Genomic DNA, 19,276 nt, shown 5'->3' with positions numbered 1-19,276 from the left:
CCCACTGCCTTCTAGCTCGGTGTAAGGCCAACTGAAAGGCTCCTCCTGACTCCAGCAAGTTCTGGAAGCACCGCTGTGGTCAGAGCTACAAAGCAGTGAATAAAAAGTCTTAAGAAGAATCTGAAGGAGGAGGTATGCAGGGAGGGACATTTATTTTTTCCTAAAGACAAACTGCATCGATCTTTACGCTTCCTGCAATCTGTCAATGAGGAACGTGTTCTCTGTAATTATAGGCATTCCTGGATGGAGTGAAAGATTGGAACAATAACTGTGTAGGCGCTGTGCACCGGAAGGCTCTCATGCCTTTCTCACCAGGTAATTGACCTTCTAGCCTGTTATTCAGGACTATCATTTAGATCAGTACCCTTACACCATGAATCTTTTACTTGTCACCCAATCCCAGGTTGTCTATTATGATAAGTGGCTCAAACAAGGCTTCTCAAAACCAAGTCTGCTCAGAAATACTATTTCCTTTTGCTGAAGGCTCCCCTAGTCCAGGCAGAGCACCATACACGCCAACTTATTAACCACATTTCTTTTGAAGTTGCTGTGTAATTCTCCTAAACAAATCAAACAACTGTTTCCCGTCTTCCCATTCCCGAACAGGGAAAAATCAGTTCAGCACAATTTGTAGGAACATCTTCACTCGGTGCAATTGTCATGAATTCATTTGCCAAATGCTTTGACGGGTGACCTGGTGTGACAGCACTGATGACTGCATTGACAGTGAAGGCAGAAGCCAGTTGGTTTGAGCGGCACGGGATGGGGCAGACTGGCCAGCTGTCTTTTGTGGAACAAGGCCCCGCTCAAATGCTTCTGTGCATTAAAGCAGTTGACACATCTGTGAATTTCCGCTGGCTAAAACAGCTGGCAAGACACCAAACCTGTTTCTCTAGATAGTAGTTTTGGTGCATCTCTGTGGCTGAGTGCTTGGTATTTTGCTTATGGAATGGGAAAATGCCAGCTGGGTAATCGAATACTGGGACTGAACGGCTGACAAAAATAGCCTTGAAGTGCAGAAATCAGTGTTCATGAAAATTAATAGCCGGGCTCCCTTGATATCAGCTGGGCTCTGCCCTGTCAGAGCAAATGCGGAGCGAGTTGTCTATCTGGGTGAAGGAATCGCTCAACAAGGGCACGGAGGGGGAAAGGGTGAGTTTGCTTTATGAGCTGGATCTGAGTCACAGGGCCGGGAACGGTTTCTGTACAGGCTCCGCTGAACTAATATTCACTTCAGCACTGTACTCTCACTGTGATCTACAGCTACTGGCAAAAGAAAAAGGGAAAGGGACTGAAAGCAAAGGAGAAAGATAAAAATACATTCTTGGCAGAGGCTGTCCGTGAGGCTGCATTTAGGATGGGTAGCACGCAGCATGCCAACTGTTTCCAAGATGCCTTAAGAATTAAGGTTTGACTTTCCTTTCAGGAAGGAAAATACCTTTTTTTTTTTGGTTGCTCTGGTGGAGGGGAGAAATCACCTCATTTCTACGCTGTTTGGTGGTCTCTAGTTAGTGCCAGCACTGATAGGAGAGAGTGTAACTGGAAAACTGGCACAGAAAAAAAATATAATTGTCATCATCGTGAGAAGAATGATTGCACAGGGCACGAGCCAAAACCCAGGGAATCAACACAAAGTGGTGCCTGTGATGAAAACGCAGTCTCCAGCTTTTTGGTCAGAGTGGTATCTATATGGCCAGCTTCAGCTACTGACCCACTACATCCGCCCCTGATCCGAGCCCAATGGTTAAAATAAGATGGGGCTATACTGTACTGTAAGGGATCTCTGAAACCTCACAGCCCACTCTCTCCAACTTCTGACAACTGCTGCTAACACGGATCCAAAATACTTAGAAATTAAAGGCTATTTGTAGTAGTTATAGTTTCATACCCAAGAGACAAGTGACAGATTAAATGTTTGAATAATAATAATATCCGTAAAGTACAATACTTCAAAGGTGTGTAGGGGGATAATCGCTTTGACCACAAAACTTTGTCCTCTCAGTGAAGTCTCTGCTTGGTTCAACGACTCGTTAAAATAATCTGGCAAACAAGTAAATGTGAGTGCAATACCAGCAGTGCCCTCATCTGTCCCCAGTTTTGAACCCCCTTCCTAGGCAGCTGTAAGACACAGAATTTGCAACTATATTTCAACAACATAATATACAACCCAAGTGGAAAGACAAAGGACTTATGGATAAAGTGATTAAATATGAAAATTCCTGCCAGTTCCATATTTGGTAATGTGCAGGAGGTATTAGCATAATTACTATCTGTAAGTAATACACACAGGGAAGAAAAATGTGTTGCGCAAATAGCATCACATTACGGAATCACGGAATTGTTGGAGTTGGAAGGGACCTTCTAGAGATCATCTAGTCCAACTCCCCTGCCAAAGCAGGGTTGCCCAGAGCACATCACTCAGGACTGCATCCAGGCAGGTCTTGAAGATCTCCAGAGAAGGGGACTCCACAACCTCCCTGGGCAGCCTGTTCCAGGGCTCTGCCACCCTCAACGTAAAGAAGTTTTTCCTCCTATTTGAATGGAACTTCCTGTGTTCCAGTTTGTGCCCGTTGTCCCTCGTCCTGTCACTGGGAACCACTGAAAAGAGTCTGGCTCCATCCTCCTTCAACCCACCCTTTAGATACTTATAAGCATTAATAAGTTACGGTTACTATTACCGTAACCATTATGGTTACTATTAAATTACACTACAGACAGATTTTACTCTACACTGTCATCACACCTTTTGAAAACACCTGGATGTGTTTAAGAATGAGACTTACTTTAATTTTTTTTTTTAAATGGCAAATATGTTTCTTATGACAATGTAAAAAATAATTCCAGTGTTCTAACTCAAAACCCCAAGCCAGCTCTGTATTATTAACTAAGCTAATTAACTTGTACACTATGCCCTGTGTATATTGTATAGAACATTTGGCTTCCAGTTATGTTTTAAGCCTGTAAACTGATCGTAGGGATTGCTTGACACCACAGTTCTTTTCAGTTTGGTCTTTCCCTCCCAGGTTATAACCCATCTTCTTTTGGCCCACGTGAGTGCTTTAGCTGGAGTCCCTGGAGAGCCTCTCATTTTTCCAACAAGTCCTGATTTATGTGACAAACACACTCATCTTTCTCACAACCATAGGGATGGCTTTATCCAGGGTATTATTTTTTGTAATCTTACCTCTATAGAAGATTCAAGAGCCAGATGATTCCTGCTGGCGGTAAGATTTAGGAAGAAAGTGATAAGATTTTAAGCACAGATTTTTTAACCCAATCAGTGGCTGTCTTTCCAGCTAAAAAATGCCCAGAAGGGTGTATTTTAATATAGCCTCAAAAAGCTGGGATGGGTAGCACATGCAATCTGAGAGGGCTGTTTTAAATCTTTGTCTTCTGAGTCTTCCTCAACCTCTGACCTCTCAGTATCTCTGCTGAGGAATTGGGAGTTCTTCTTCTAATCTTCTTTGGCAACACTCATCTGGCAGGCCCCTGGAGCAAACTTGAAATATCTTTCAGAGGTTCAGTTCATCATTTGATCTTTCTATGGTCTGGATTAGTCATTAACCTTGAATTATCCACTCTACCTACTTGCCTAAGACTCCCACATTTTCTAGGAAAAAAAATGGTCTACAGCACTATGTACATAAACCCAGGGGAGATGAATGTCTGCAAATGAAGACTTGTAGCTAAGGATTTGGGAAAAAATGCTACAAAGATAAAATGGGTCAAGGCTGAAGGATGGGGTGGAGGAGTGCAATCAAAAGACATGAGGTCACTTTTCAGAGATTTGTAGCCTCTTATAACATAAAGCCATTACATGTTCTAGGGTAAATATTGCAGCCCATTAAATTTCACCTGGTTATTTCTGCCTCGAGCCCTGCAGAAGATCGGTGCCTGCAGGTTGGTTCTGTTCCACTAACTAAACATCCATGATTCACGCTCCTGCTATCTACAGGCACTGTGTTACTTTTTTGTTCCCTTCCCGATTCCCTGCTTTCACAATAATAGCTTGGATGTGACCAAAGACACATTTGTAACAACTCAAGTTTTTCTGGTTTTATTAAACCTGTTTTTTTAAGAACTGTCTGAAAAAAGCACTTGTGGCAGAACCTCACCTAAAGCAGTGTAATCTGAGGGTTCTGTTTCTAATAGATTGTATTGCATACCGTTTGGTTTAACATACATCGCTGCAGTAATGTACAGGTGAGGATAACTCCATATCTAGTTACCACTGGTTGTCTTTAGCACCAGTTTGTGATGCAAAATCATGTCAAAATTGCTCTTAGTTTTCTGAGGCACCTGGGTGAAACCGTGGCTCTACCGACGTTAGGCAAAACTCAGAGGAACTTGCAGAGGGGCCAGGATTTCACATTGGATAAGTTTAGCAAGGAGAACTGGAAAAGATTTCTGAGAATCAGTCGTGTGGAATTGACAGTCAGATATTTTTTGCTTACAGCTATCAAACGAAGTTCATGCTTGAATACGTAGAAGGAAGAAAACACTGTTTACAAATGGACTCCTGATTCCCATGCAATACCCACACTCTGCTATCATTATCTTTCTCTCCTTACACGCTTCTGAAACTCTCCGCCACACCTCTGCCATACTGGGGTCAAAATAATCAGGTGAATCTTGACTTTTGGGAACAGGTTGTGCCACACCCAGTCACTAGAAGGTGGGGGTTTTTTTTCGGGAAAAAAGTACAAGGAATCTAGTAGAATAATACAGCTGCTGATGTCGAAAGTCGGACTCCAAGACTAACATTCCTGTCTGATTGCCTTTATAAACAGTGCTCAGTAATTTTCCAGTACAGTAGTCATTCTGCTAACAGACTTGCCAACTTTCACTCACACAGGTTTCTTTTTCTCTTTAGTGATTATCATTTTGACAGCTTTATTTTTTTTAATTTCCCACCAATTGTAAGATCAACCACAGGACACTTTTATAATTTACACACAACTTGGGAAGTTTTTTTTTCAAATGGATAACTTTGTATTTTCCCTCCTCCCTCCCCGAAATTGAGCAGATCACTCCGTTTTGGAGGACTCGGTGTGGTGTTGGTGTGAGTAGGTGGCCTTCTTCCTGGCAGCTGCCTCGCTACACTACGGCACAGAATATCAGCACTCTCAGAGCCCTTTTGCAGCGCGTTACCCCTACCCTGATCCATGGCTGGTGGAACTTTGATGGGGCAACTGGTGTTCAGCTCCGTTCCCTGCCTTTCAAGGAAGGCAGCGCCTTTTCCTCAGCTCACACCACAGGATGCAAAGAGTGTGAAGGGCATTACAGCAGGCAGCAGTAGGAGCGAATTTCATGATTAAATATTTTGCTAGATTATCCTGCTAATCCTTCTCTGTGGGTAAAGACTGCGCTTGGCCTGAAGAACCTCAAACCAAAGAAGCACAGATCATTTAACGTTTTAAAACAAGGAAACGTCCAACCATAAGGCTGTTGAGTCAAACATTATAAATGGAAGAACTGTGATGTAAGCTGGCCTGGAGGATCACACCAAAGCTAAGAAACCTGTGTCATGACTTCACGTGAAAACTAATACCAAATTAACTTCTGCTTGAGCAAGTCATCTTGAATTATTTGATGTAAATGCATTTAGCAGTAGCCAATAAGACCTCCTCATTGTACTCTCTGCCTGTTCCCAAACCTTTTCTTACTTATCTTCCAGAATTGCTTCATTGAGTTGAGTTGCTGGATTTGCTTGAAAATATCTTCTTGTCTTCCAGTAGCTAATTACCTTCTGACTGCCTGTCGCTGTGCTTGATGAACTGCCTACAACCTGGAATGCATGTGATTTTGTCTCCTTCTAGTGGAGGGTGATAACCAGACGTGCCCACAACAGGACATCACAAAGGTGTCCAGAAGAGTCGCAGACCTCCTGGTCTACAGCATTTGGCTTCTCCTCCTTCAAGACCTGCCAGAGACCTGCTGCAGCCACCCACCGCCGGCAGCCCAGGATGGTCTCCCTGAAGAGCAGCCACCAGGGCGCAGCATTGCCCGCTCGCTCAGCCGCCTGCAGCCACCGTGTCTTGCACAGTGTCCAGCACAGTCCTGGCAAATTCATTAAGCTCAAACTGATTCTAGAGATCCCAACTCCAGTTTTGGGAAGTACTTCAAAATGAGCTCTTACGTGGTGCCTCCTTGGATCAGAGGGTGCTAACATTGCTATTTATGCCAGATTTCCAGACTAAAATGATTTGAAACCCTCCCCATGGCTGTTCCTTCTTTTCTTTTTTCATGTAACCAAATTCAAAACACACCAAAGGAGATGTTTCTTAGCACAAGGCACAGATAAGGTTTTGAACTCGTTGCCATTGGACCTTATGGACGATAAACATTCGTACAGGTTCCAAAAGAGTCTGACTGCATTAATGAAAGGACATACCCATTTGGAACCATTAAACGTCTAGCTCAGTCCCTTCAGTTAACAGACACTCCCAACACATCCCTCCAGTTTAGTACAATTTCCATACAGCCCTGCAAGTAATTTGCTAACATTCTTAAGGAGTTTTCCATCATACTGCTCCCCCTCAAATTCTACTATTCGCAAGACTTTCACATCACAAAATAAATTCAAAACTGTTCTGCTCCTTACCTCCCTGTGATGATAACACAAATAAACATGGTGCAACCAGAGCAGAATCAGGGAGACAGGGAGATTTCTCTATTCTTGGACTGTCCAGCAGAGCACGGTCACAGGTATATGGCGGAGTGTAGAGGGAGAGGTGGACTCTCAGACAGCAAGGGTCATACAGATAAGCACCGTGAGCCTAAATCAGACCAGGAATCAAAGCAATGGGCACTATCAACCTTCGCACACTGAGGCACCATGCTTTGAGTGGTCACTAGCCTTTTGGGCACGCCTGTAAGGTGCTGAGCCAGCTGGGGCCTTGGCTGACTCTTACAACTGGCTTTATTTTCTCCCCAGTGGGCATTACTGTGGTGTGTGAGCCCTTGGAGAGCACAGTGTTGGGTTCCAGTCCATGGATGGAAAAGTGAAAGGGGAATAGAAGAACGGAACAAAGAAGCAATCCATGTAACCACAAACCTGACCTCAACAGCGTGCCAGATTTAGAAGGAGACAATAATCAAGGACATAGTGGTAAATGGATGCAACATTGGTTTCCTCCAGGCAAAACTCATTTCTTTGATTAAAATAACTGCTTTTCCAGTCAAAGTAAATGTGGTAGATTTAATCTATTTAGTTATTAGTAAAGAGCTCCTTTTGCTGCACTGGAAATATGTAAGTTGGAGAAACTGGTGATATGCTGGGAAACAAGGATATCAATGCATAAATTGTGTGGTAGGCGAGAGCTGGCCACAGCTAGTGCTGTAAAGGACCATCAGGTATGAACGGAATGTAGGTTAGTTACGGGTGGACTTCCTGAAAGATCTGTCTTGCATTTGGTCTAATTTAGTATTTTCATTTATGACCTTGGCACAAAAAGAAAAAAAACTGCTGAAAAATGAGGAAAAATTCTGACAATACGACGTCTAAAAGCATTGTCAATGCAATGAAGGATTAGGATGTCATACAGGAAGAGCTGAATAACCTCGAGTACTGCAATAACAGAGAGAGAATGAAAATTAATAGCATGCAGTGCAAGGTTGGGTGCTTAGGGACTAATAACAAGCATTTCTGTTTTAAAGTAGGATTCATATGTTGAAACAAATGAGGAGGAAAACATCTAGCATGACTGTAAGCCACAAATACGATGCAGCCATGAAAAAAGCAAAGCACGTATCTGGAGAGTTACTGCCAATGAAGACGGAAGAGTACGAACCCAGAGAAACCAGGTTTCTCCATAAAATTCTGGTCACCTATGCACTCAAATTATGAATTTAAATAACAGAAATTAGAACACCGGTAGAGAAGGAGACCAAGGGAATGAAAAATCGATGCACAATCTCTGATCCAATAAAAAGTTAAAGAAAAGCAATGGATTTAGCCCAGCAAAATGACGGAAGGAGGAGAGACATTGGTTTGCTGTATCATATGGCACTTAGCCCAAGGCAAAGAGCTAGGGAGGGAAAATACTGTATAAGCAAAGGAACAGAGCTGATGCAAGAACAAATGGCTGAAACATGACAATGAATAATTAAGGCTAGAAATAAAAGATCCTGACCCAGATGAACAGCAAGGTCACAGAGGGGCCTTCCAGTGAGGGAAGGAGATTGTGGAGCAAACAAGAGTCTAAGACACGCTGCTGGTAGTAGCAGAAAACTAACCCTTGGACTCAGGAGATACTTTCAAGTCCTAAACAGTGAAAATAAGGGCTCAGGTCTCCTGTGGTTTGCTGTAGATGAAGGCAGGGATTTCTGGCTTTTATGCTGCTGTTAAGCATCTGTGTAGGAACATCACATATTCAGCAGGTCCCTGAAAGAACTCAACCTCTACTAAAATCTCTTACAGCAAAGAGGAGGAAAATTAACAGTGTTTGCATACAGACCATTACAAGTCTAACAGTTGGGAAAATTCACATGTTTTTGGTTCTCTTCCTGCATTAGAGGGGAGCAGATTCATATTCATAGACCCAACCATGCATGTTGAAGTGTGTGGCCACTGGCCGACCTATGTTTTCAGTAATAACAGCTGATGTGATCTGTGATTTCTGAGTCTTGTGCCAACATGAGTGCTGGGTTTGCCTATATATTTGGGTTGGTGTTCAGTGCGCTGGAAACAACCCATACGCACCGCATGCAAGAATCCAGATTCCATCTGGTTACAGCAGGGTTTTGTAAAAAATATCTAAAGAGCTAGGCAAAGGATTAGAATAAAGAGGTGCTAATAGGGTGCAGTTGGGACAGGAAAGGAAGCTGTAAAGAATTTAATGGAAAAAGAGGGTCAAGGAACATAAAAAATAAAATAGGAAGAAAAAGAGGCATTTTTTTAAAAGGTGAAAGAGTAACAATAATAAAGAATGAAAGATTCTTTTATTTTTGCCAGTTTCAACAAAACCTTTAAGAAAATTCTCTTCTCTGACGTTTAATTTTAAAACATGTCAGTGTATCCAACCCTTTTTTCAATCCTGCTTTGTTTTTTTCAGATGCTGGGTTGCAGTTGCAGAGCTCTAATCTTCTCCTTGGCCTCAAGAAAATACTGTCCCCTGCCCCACGTTATTTGGCTCTCCCAAGAGGTGGCTGAAGTTCAAAGGGATATATAATTTGCAAAGCACTTTGGGATCGTGCTGGAAGAAACACACTGTTATTAATATCATACCCTTTTTATTTTTTTTCTCCAGATCACTTTATATATATATAACGTGGGTTATTATTTTTTTATTTTCATTACAATCTCGACAGCAATAGCCTCCTCCTCTTTCTCCATTTATACAATATGATCTCACCCCATCCCAAAGAGTTTGCAATTCAGATAACACACGGATTGAGAGAGGAAGCAAAGGGACAGTGTGGGACAGTGAGTTAAAGTCACACAACCCATCCAAAAGAGAAACAGAGACTGAGTGTCCTACGACCCAGTCCTGTGCTGGCCATAAGACCCTTCCCTAGAGATAAATTCTCTGTAAGGTGATTCTTTTAAGTTTTGAGTAAAAGTATAAATGTAGGTTAAAACACACAAAACAGAGCAGGTTTACTACAGAAAGGAAAGCATTGTTCTTTCTTCTGCACTCAGGTGAAGGGCTTAGGTCTGAGTGGAAACGGGAAAGGACCTTATTGTAACAAGATGCTACAATAATTTTACTTGAAACCCTAAAACAAATTCAGGGCTCATAAAAAAGCATTGACATGGTGAAAGAGAACGGTTTCTTTAAGATGTTCTTGGTCAGAGAATATGCTAAGCATGCATTTCTAATATCTGGGTGGGCAAACGCAAGTGGAAATTTAAATTCTACAGAGGCACAGAGAATGTGCTTCTGAAAATGTTTCCAGTCAAAAGCATGTTAAGTGTGAAAGTGTGGTCTACACGGAGGGAGTGAGAGAGTGTGGTCTATCAGATCATCAGCAAGGATTTTGTGGCCTTTCCGGGTACTAAGCACATTTGGTGTTTGCTGTCATTGCTCTGACAAAGAAATGGACCAATGTGAGTGTCACTGTGCCACTGCTAATTACTCCTGGGGACCACTGTGGTAAATTGTGGTTATAAATTGCCTGGTAACTCCATACACAAGAAGAGAGATCTTAGAATAACATTAAGGGCTGGACCTGAATCCACAAAAGAACACAACCTGGATATAGGAAGAGAATATTCTGTTCTCAGAAGGTTTCGTGTGATTTAACCTAACCCACTGTCACTGCCCTGGACAGGTAACAATGTCATTGTGAAAATGTGCAACAAAAAGGAGACTTCAACCAGGGTTCAGGATCATGGAGATCCCATGGAGAAACAGCACTGCGGGTCTTACGGGTCTAATAGACTTGATGGCCAAGACGTCCCTTTGTTGCTCGCAACTAGGAGAGAGCAACAGGTCAGAAGGCAGAAGCTGACTACTTCTTCCAGAGCTTTGTAAGTTCCACCTGGAACCCCTCCATATACCTGCCTGGGCTCACTCCAGTCTCCTCCCAATGGCGTCACAAAAGGTCTAGAATAAATATTTCAAGCAGATGGTCCTTGTTTCTGTCTTTCTGAGAGAATGGCATGGCAGAAATCCCAGAATCACTGAATTTAGGAAACTTCCTCACGGAAATAAGAGCTGTTTCCTTGAAGTCACTGGGAGTTTGGCTCCCCTTACCCCACGTGCTTCTAGGTGTGTATCTCATTATACCTTTCCATACCCCTGAAAGCAGTATGGCCACAATATTGTACAGCAGCAATAACAGGCAGCGCAGACAGAAAACGAAACCTGAAACAGCCTGGCCCTACTGATGGATTACCTGACACTGGATTTCCCCGCTTCAGGGCACTTTGATTAAAGTGCAGATCTAATTAGAAGGAAGCAAGTTGTTTCTCATTTTCCCCATTGTTTCTGCCAGCAGGATTAGCTTTTTAGGTATGTTTCCCTGGCTTGTCTGATTATACAAGATGCAACTGCACAGGTTATTTTGAATATGCTTTTTTAGATATTGTTGAGCTTTATCCTAAATTGATGTTATGTTCTAAGTACTATCAAAAGTGGAGCGTCCACATTATTCCACAATGCAAAGTGAGAGCAAACTTTTTTGTTCGCAAACAAACTGAGCAAATTAATTTGCCTTTATGTGTTTTGTTATTTTGCCCAGAAATGTCTTTTTTTATATAATGTAGATCAAAATTAATTCAGCTAAAAGTGCTTGCCAAATTGAAGACAAAGCTTTCTATTATTTTTAGAACTTATTACTATTAGATTTCTAATTACTCCTATTGATGCAGAAAAGCACCCTTACTGAGGAAAGCATCTAAAATAAGTTTCATCATAATTTCTTGACTTCAGTGAGATCCAGGTATGTTTCCAAAACTATACAGGTGTTGCCAGACACTGTACAAACTGCACACGAAGAAGAGACACTTCTCGCCAAGAGATGCCCAGTCAGAACTACGCTAATACAGCTCAGGCACGGAACACAGCAGGTCAGCTGTAGGAACTTAAAGGTTGTGGGTCGTTTGTGAAGTTTTTTGTAGCACTGTTTGACAATTAATCAGACCCTACTCTGTGCTGATTAAAAAAAAAAAAAAAAAAGGGTTAGATATGCAGTCACTGAGTCACTGCACCCTTCTTTAGCTTTATACTGCAAGTTGCTCTGTCACCCAGGAGGCACCCAAGGGGAAAAAACCACCATCCCAGCTTGCATGGAATCTGGCCTTACTGGCCACAAATTAAATGGACTCAGAGGTAATGAAAATCTGACCTGCTCAACAAAAGGAAATGAATATTACAGCTGGTTATTACGGCTAACAATGTGTTCCAATACTTTTAGACATTTTCACCGTGTTCACCAGATGGAGGCTTTGGAAATGGGCGATTTGTGAAAGAAAAGGATATTGGGTTTTATTATTTTTTAACTCCTTACCGTGACTGGCAGGGGTGTGTGTTACATTTCCTGACCTGGGGCTCGGGGCGATTCGCTCGTTGGCAGTCACTATCATTCACCAGTGTCATGGTCTTGTTAATAATTCGAGTACAGGACACAATGGTTTTCCGTTCACCTACAAGTCAAATAAAAAACAACTCTGAGAAAGGAAACCAGTGGCTAAGAACAAAACTATGTCAACTCATTAACCAAAACTCAAAACCTAAGAGCTCCCTACTGTCTCTAAAAGTTGTGATCTACATAGACCTACCACCTCTGTAAGCAATCTTATTTCCCACTTCTGTCTTACCTTCACACTGTTCCTTTGAGTGTTTTTCAGAAAAGCTACAAATCTTTCCCCAATAATTGTGAAATTGACTGTTTCACAGGAACAACAGGCTGGGCTTTCTCTTTCTAATGTTTAATGTGAAAACGATCTTGAAAACAATTTGCTTTCATTTCTGGTTCCTCCTCCACATGTAGCTGTGCCCTGTAATCACCTAGGACAGATGCTCCAGCTATGTAAGCTGAAGCCACACAACTGTCCACCCCTCAGTGACTGATAGCGACAGGAGAGCTGCCTCTTGCTGCTCCCAGTTCAGAAAGAGTCAGGTTGAAAAGGAGTCACCAGGGTTTAAGAGTGACGAACTGGGTTTGTTTATATTTCACAAAGAGGTGAAATTGAGCCACCAAAATAAATTATTTCTTATCTTCTGGTCCTGCAGATATACTACCTTAAAAACCCTGCCAAGTAGGAGACATCTCAGGAGTAGTCAGCACTTCTTGGAGTTTCACCGAGATGCAGCAGTGTGGCCCTCAGGGTTCAGCCTTCCACTGTGTGACATCAGGAAAGCTGTGCCACAGGGTGGCATGACAATGACCAGATGTGACAAAGAAAATGCCACCCCTGCACCATGACTTTGCCTTACTGCTAAATATTTTGTTTCTCAGATCCTCTTCTTAACCTTGACTCTGCATCAAATTGAGTTTATGCATGATCTGCAGCAGATAATAATAAATAACTCAAATTCTGTTAATAAAAGAAATTATAAAAGTCTGTATGGAAAGGAAAAGGCTGTTCCCAACTTGGATAAGTAGTAAAATGTTGACAATGAAAATATAAGAGATCAATTGCCATCCAAGGTGCTACCGGTGGGAGCCATGTTGCCAGGTAGTGATTTGATTCCTGTATGTGGCTTGCAACACAAATCAAAAGAGTCACAAACAAGTTTCCTACTCGTTCATGTGAGGGTTTAATGGCTCTAAGAAATTATTGTTCTAAAACACGAGTAAAAGTAAGTGTCCCTTTTAAAATGAGACATATTTACAGAAAAAAATAAATCCATGTCAGTACACTGAGGGCAGTGAGCCTTCAAATGGGAAGGTGAGCACTCTTTGTGTCATATAATATGATAAATAATTTGGTCTGCTGGTGAAGAAAGACTGGCCAGAACACATGGAAATGATCCCTTTTCCTCAGGGAAAAAAACCTCCTTCTTGCAGCCCTGAAAATTCAATGGCCAGTGGCTGACAAACCAGTCTCTGGTTTCACAGACATCAATTCCCCCTCGGGTTTCAGCAAATCTGCCTCAGCACATCCTAGGGATCATCTGGAAAGCGTGATTTGCAGCGTGCTGGTGTGCTCCCAGAAAGCCCACCCCACATTAAGAGCGCCTGACGCAATCTCCAGGAGTTGTCACAGCAGCACTGCCCCCGTTTCATCCCTGGGGAAGGAACTGTCTTTCAGTGAACATGCCTGAACACCTGTGAAAACTCTGCTCCAAGAATGTGACGGAGCCTTGAGATATGGGGCTGCACACAGCGCCTTGAGCCATCCGTGGAGCACTAATCCAGGTGCAGTTCCAGCCTACGGTAACGAGCCGACAAAGCGGTGTCCCTGCCAAAATGCTGGGTGAAAATTAACTGTGGGGATGTGGATGATAGCTGGGAGAGCTGGTGAGAATGAGCTCTCATTTGAGTTCATTACAGCAACATCCATTCCCATGGCCAGTTTCCTTTATGCTTTGGCAACACTGTCTTCTGCAGGCACCTCTCTAATGGCTGGTGTCTGCAAACACCGTCCAGCAAGTCCCACCAAGCTTCCAAACGGCCTTACCTCCTCCACACTGCACGCTGCACCCTTCCCATCCGCTGTGCGTCCAGATGTACAAAGAATCCTGTTGCTTTTCTGGCTCGCTTCTGTTTTCAGCAGTATAGTTTACAGGAATGGTGTATTCATAATGAATTCCATAATTCTGGTCATGAAATAACAGCACCTGGTTCAGCAGGAAAAGAAAGGCTGTTACAACACACCGTGTACTGGGAAAGCCAACAGACTGCAGAGACAGTAACGCTGGAAATGCTGTCTCGGGCCAATTATTTCTAAAATATAAGTACCTTGTGAAAGGCAACCAAACCTTTATCTAGAAACCTGAAATTACAGTGGTATTGGTAAAACAGGGCATCTGCAGGAGCAATAACTGCCTATGATTTGTGAATATTTAAAACAGTCATGGAGATGTCTAAACCTGGAATTTGATGCATAACTTTGTTTAAGCCTCAAATGTGATGAGCAGGCCACTGGCTATCTAAACAGAAACAGTAAGACAACAGGAAGGATTAAATCAGCAGTTTTCATATAATAACTATTTTAATTAGCATCTAGAGTTAAAAAGTCACTCATCATACCTGTCCTACCCTTGTTTTCTAGAAAACAAGTCGTCTGCAAGCCTCATGCAGAGACTCAGGCTTGTGATTGGAGACCTTTGTAGAGAATAGGGAAGTTCTGGGTTAACACTGTGCCGTTTATGGACCACGGTCCTGGGCAGCCTGCTCTTTGCTGTCCTGCCTGAGCAGGGAGTTTGGAAGTGGCAACCTCCAGAGGTCCCCTTCCACTTCAACCATTCGGTGATCCTGTGAGCTGCAGCATTTACTGTTGCATTTGAGTTGGGTTGCAGCAGTCCATAGTTTGAAGGCAGAAAAGTTTATTAACACACCTGATGGAACAAGGTGATCCTTCTCAAAGCAAAAATAACTAATGCAAAAAAAAAAAAGTCATGTGCCTCCTGGGAAATGTGGCACTCAAAGTGAGGGTGACTTCCTGCTGACAAGCTGTAGGAGCAGGATTTTATTGTCTCAGAAACCTGAGGATGACAAGGAAGAGCCATATCATACAGCTGCTGTCAACATATATATTTTCATACGCTACATATTGCTAGAGGAAGGTGAAACCTGCTTCCAACAGCAGGCTGATTATTTCCCATGGAGTCACGTGTGATGTCTCTAGTGTTATTACTCCAAAATTCACTTACTATTAACAAAGACAGAGGAACAAAGAAAAATGCTTATTTTTTCACCACAGGCAGATGACAGTTCTGGTCCTGTTTAGATTTACATGTTGTGTTTCATTTGGCCCTCACTTTCACCAGCTTGAGTGGGAAGTGTCTAGAAGATACCCAATGGAGTATGAGGTCCATGGAATCTGAGTAATCACACTATGAACAAATGCCATAGAATTACTACTGTAATGCTGATGGTGTGGCTTTAGACTTACTTATACTTATTATCCCATAATCTCAGCAGCATTAGACAGGTGAATTCTGCTGACTCTTGTCACCTACTGAAATAGGAACAGCCCCTTATCAAATAAATTATTTTGAGTAGGGCTATCATAAGCAAAGCAAGCTGCCGCCTGATTAAAAGCAAATCTGCAAATGCTCTTTTCTCGCAACAATAATTGTTTCCCATTCAGATTTGCAGAAATCACTCCTACTTAATGAATAAACTCACTAAAGCTGTCATAAGCTCATTTAACCAAAAAAATAGCCCTATGTGCTGAAAGAAGGGGTCCATCTTGCGGCCACTGAGATCCTGGAGGTCTGTGAAGTAAACACTGTGGGGCTACACAAACTCAGCACCCATGAGTTGCTCTGCACAGTGCATAACCCTGGGCAGAAAAGCACTGTCCAGAAGATGAGGGGAACAGAGATATGATCTTGCTTCAGCTACAGAGGGAGCCTTACTTCCAGAACTCAATACCAAGGCTGAAACTAGCCAGCCAGCATTACAGCTTCAAAGATGAATGTTGTTTTTTTTTTAAACACAATTTGAAATACCAGGCAGTCAGAGGCAAAGAGCTCAAGTCCTGCTCTGGCTTTGTTTATGTGCATGAGAGACGAACAGCTTGTTCTACAGAATTGATCAATCAGTCTTGCCTAAAGCATCATTATGCTCTGGGAGTGTTTGGTTGTCCTCTGTTGCCGAGAGGAGGTCTAGCACAGGCCTAGTTACACAAACATTAATTTCTCCAAGAAATATACTTACAGCAATGCACTTGGAGAAATGCCTCAACTATTAAAAACCAGCTCCTAAAAAGAAATCCTTATTATCTCAATATGGGTGCAAGACTAGTGAATCTAAAGGCCCATATGAAACCAATTTCATGCAATTTCGTAGCCATATATAATTGGGGTGTGTGTGTATGTGTGTATAATTGGTTTCAAATGCAGGTCACAATGGATTGACTGAAGCTTCTGGCTCTTTGTCAGTCCAGTGTATTCCACCACTGTTTGAACAACAGTTTTCTATTTAGAGGTAACGGGTAACCATCCTGCCTCTCTGGCGTTGAAAGAATGAAACCCACTACCCCGTAACAAGGAAAAGATTAATATCTGATTTGAAGAAAAGACTTCACGTGTACTTTGTTTATGACTGGCAGTGATTTTAAGCCACATGTTTTTTTTTTTTAATGATCTGGTAACTTTTACTTTCCTCCTATTTAATCATTTCTGGGGGGAAGGTGAAGAAAGAAAATTTCCTCTGCTCATAAGTGCTGAAAATGCCAGTCTGTACGTGAAAAGGATACTCATGGAGAACCTCATAATCACTAGTTTCCCATGCTAGTTGCTTACTCCTTAATGAAGGGGAAATGAGTATTTCTTTAAAAACAAAGCTCTACTGATGCTGAAGGTCGCAAACTCTGGTACCAGATTTTCCTGCAGTTCACCTCAACGAAGTAATGCCCTGGAAGGTTCCAAGAGCTGGCAAAGGAACCCTACGCAGCATCTTCACAAGTGGTACCAGAGCAACTCCTTTTTCTTACACGAGGTTAGGAAGACCTTGCCAGTACAGGATAGTTCATCAGAGCCCTGGTTTCAGGAGGGAAGATGTGTGTTAAGGCCAAAGTCAAGCAGAAGCTGACTTTTCTGATCATGAAGATGGCTCCTGTATACACTTCCTTTGTGTGGGCAGACCTTGAATTACATGGTTGAGTCAGGAAGGTGCCGGCGTGCACAAACCTGCACCACTGACTATTTCAGTAGTAACCTCTTTGACTCCAGATTTACAGTGGTCTTTATGTGAACCTGGTAAACTCACTCATCTGTCTGAGAAAGCAAAGAAAAAACACCTCATGTTCCTATGCAGCATATTTTCACACAGGGAAAGTCCTGGCAACTGGAGCTTGTATTAGTTTTTGCATGTGTGTGAAAAGTTCAAGCAACTTTTGCGCTTTTCAAACTGGGCCATGAAACGTTGCACAATGAACAGCAGCAAGCCAAAAAATTCAGGTGAGAAAAGGGAGAGACTTCTGATTTTTAGGATTGCTTACAGATAGCCTTCAGTGAACAGACGTGGCAAAAAGTCACAAGGAAAAGAAACAGTACACACAAAAATGTAATTGGATAAAACAGTTACAGGAAACAATGCATACATTAAAATACTCTATGTTTGTACGCAAACCTCACTATAGAAACTGTAAAGATTTCTGCAGACTTTCAACTAGTAACACATATATGAGACAGGCATTATTACAGCTATCTTACAGATAGAAACTCTAAGGTTACCAGCAACGTTAAGGGACTGGCCTGTGAGTCACCCCATCACCCATTAGCGACAGGACTGGGACTCCAGTCCTGTTCTTCTCACCCTTGTGAACTTCTCCCTCATGTTCTCATATAGCAGCCATATGACCTCTTATAAAATGACATACCTGGCTAACAGGACTATGTGGAACATTAGGAAAAACTTTCAAGAACACCTTAAGATACATAAAATTAAAAAAACAATATAAAGAAAACACAGAACATTTCCATGTGCAACTAAGTCACTACAGAGTGTCAAATTCAAATGTAGCATCTGTACATCCCAAATCTACATCTCTTCTGCTACAGCAACAGTGTATTTAAATACAGAATATGCTCTGGCACCAGCTGAGAAAATTTTTCAGCAAATATGCTTTCCTGTGTGAGAGCAGGTATGTCCATGAAATAAAGAAGACCCCTGAAAACCTATGTCCACTAGAATGGACCTGTCACATTGTCTGTAACACACTACAGGAGTATCCTGTACTGGACACGAGCCTACTGGTACACTGCATGTTCTCCCACAATACAGCATCATTTATTTTTACACAGGGAGCTGGGTTTCTCCAGCCTTTGCGATGCTGCAAAAGAATGCAAAGAGAGGCACTACAGCAGTTTAAAAAACTCTGGTCAATAACCAAACAATCAAAATTTAACTTTCAGCTAGGATATAAACCCTTTATGTTGCATCACTTAAGAAACACAAACAAAGGATATAAAGTTACCATCAAGTGCAGTGGTATTTTAGTTGGTCCTTTGGCAGAGATTTTCTCCCACAGACCCCTTCGCACGTACCGGACAGTAGTGCCTGCGATCTGAAACTCACCAGGAAGCTCAATTTTCCAGTCGCTGTTAATGGATCTCTTACTGGAATCTTTTAAAGCTGGAATGAATCAAACACCATGGAATGAAATGTTAAGCAAATTTGTAAATACAATATACAGAGCTTCTGTCTCAGCCCACCTGAAGTACAAGATGCAGTAGCCTTGTAACGGACATGAGTTTAAAAGAAAAAAATTGGACTTAAAAGTAATACTTTTAGAAGTAATACTAAAATACTACAAGATAACAAGCAAGAACCATAGAGTAGAAGAGACTGACTAGGAAAGTGCAAAACTTACTAGCCCGTTTTCCTTATCCAAGCTGAGCGGAGCGCGGATTGTAAACAGAGAGCATAATTAGAGAACAATCAGTTAGAGCCAGAATTCTTCCTGGAATAATCTAAATAGTATTTGTCAAAGGTTACATGGGAAACATGTAGACATGTATGTAAAATGAACATGCCTGGAATATCTGGTATACTGGAAATTAAAACTTAGATCGCTTCAAGGATTATTCTCAAATCTAACTATTTAGATTTTCATCTTAGAAAAACGGAGGGTACCATGAGCTTGGACACATATACCAAATTGGCAGACATGGTGTAAGAATCTATTACCACAAAGTAGCTGCTTGAGTAT

The 19,276-nt window shown here is 42.0% G+C and overlaps 1 protein-coding gene across 1 annotated transcript in view; it reads right to left on the bottom strand.

The window, feature by feature from the left end:
* ADAMTS17 (ADAM metallopeptidase with thrombospondin type 1 motif 17) overlaps nt 1-19,276 on the bottom strand; it is a 185,713-nt gene that overhangs the window by 24,879 nt on the left and 141,558 nt on the right. Inside the window, exons 16-18 of the mRNA XM_074155909.1 lie at nt 18,542-18,699; nt 14,072-14,231; nt 11,956-12,091 (exon numbers count right to left, since the gene is read on the bottom strand). Of these exons, the coding sequence (XP_074012010.1) occupies nt 11,956-12,091; nt 14,072-14,231; nt 18,542-18,699 (454 nt within the window). The remainder of the gene's footprint in view (nt 1-11,955; nt 12,092-14,071; nt 14,232-18,541; nt 18,700-19,276) is intronic.

Source organism: Numenius arquata, chromosome 11, assembly GCF_964106895.1.
Source record: "Numenius arquata chromosome 11, bNumArq3.hap1.1, whole genome shotgun sequence".
Lineage (NCBI taxonomy): Eukaryota > Metazoa > Chordata > Aves > Charadriiformes > Scolopacidae > Numenius > Numenius arquata.
The sequence above is the reverse complement of the archived record's forward strand: the minus strand, read 5'-3'. Positions and strand labels throughout refer to the sequence as shown.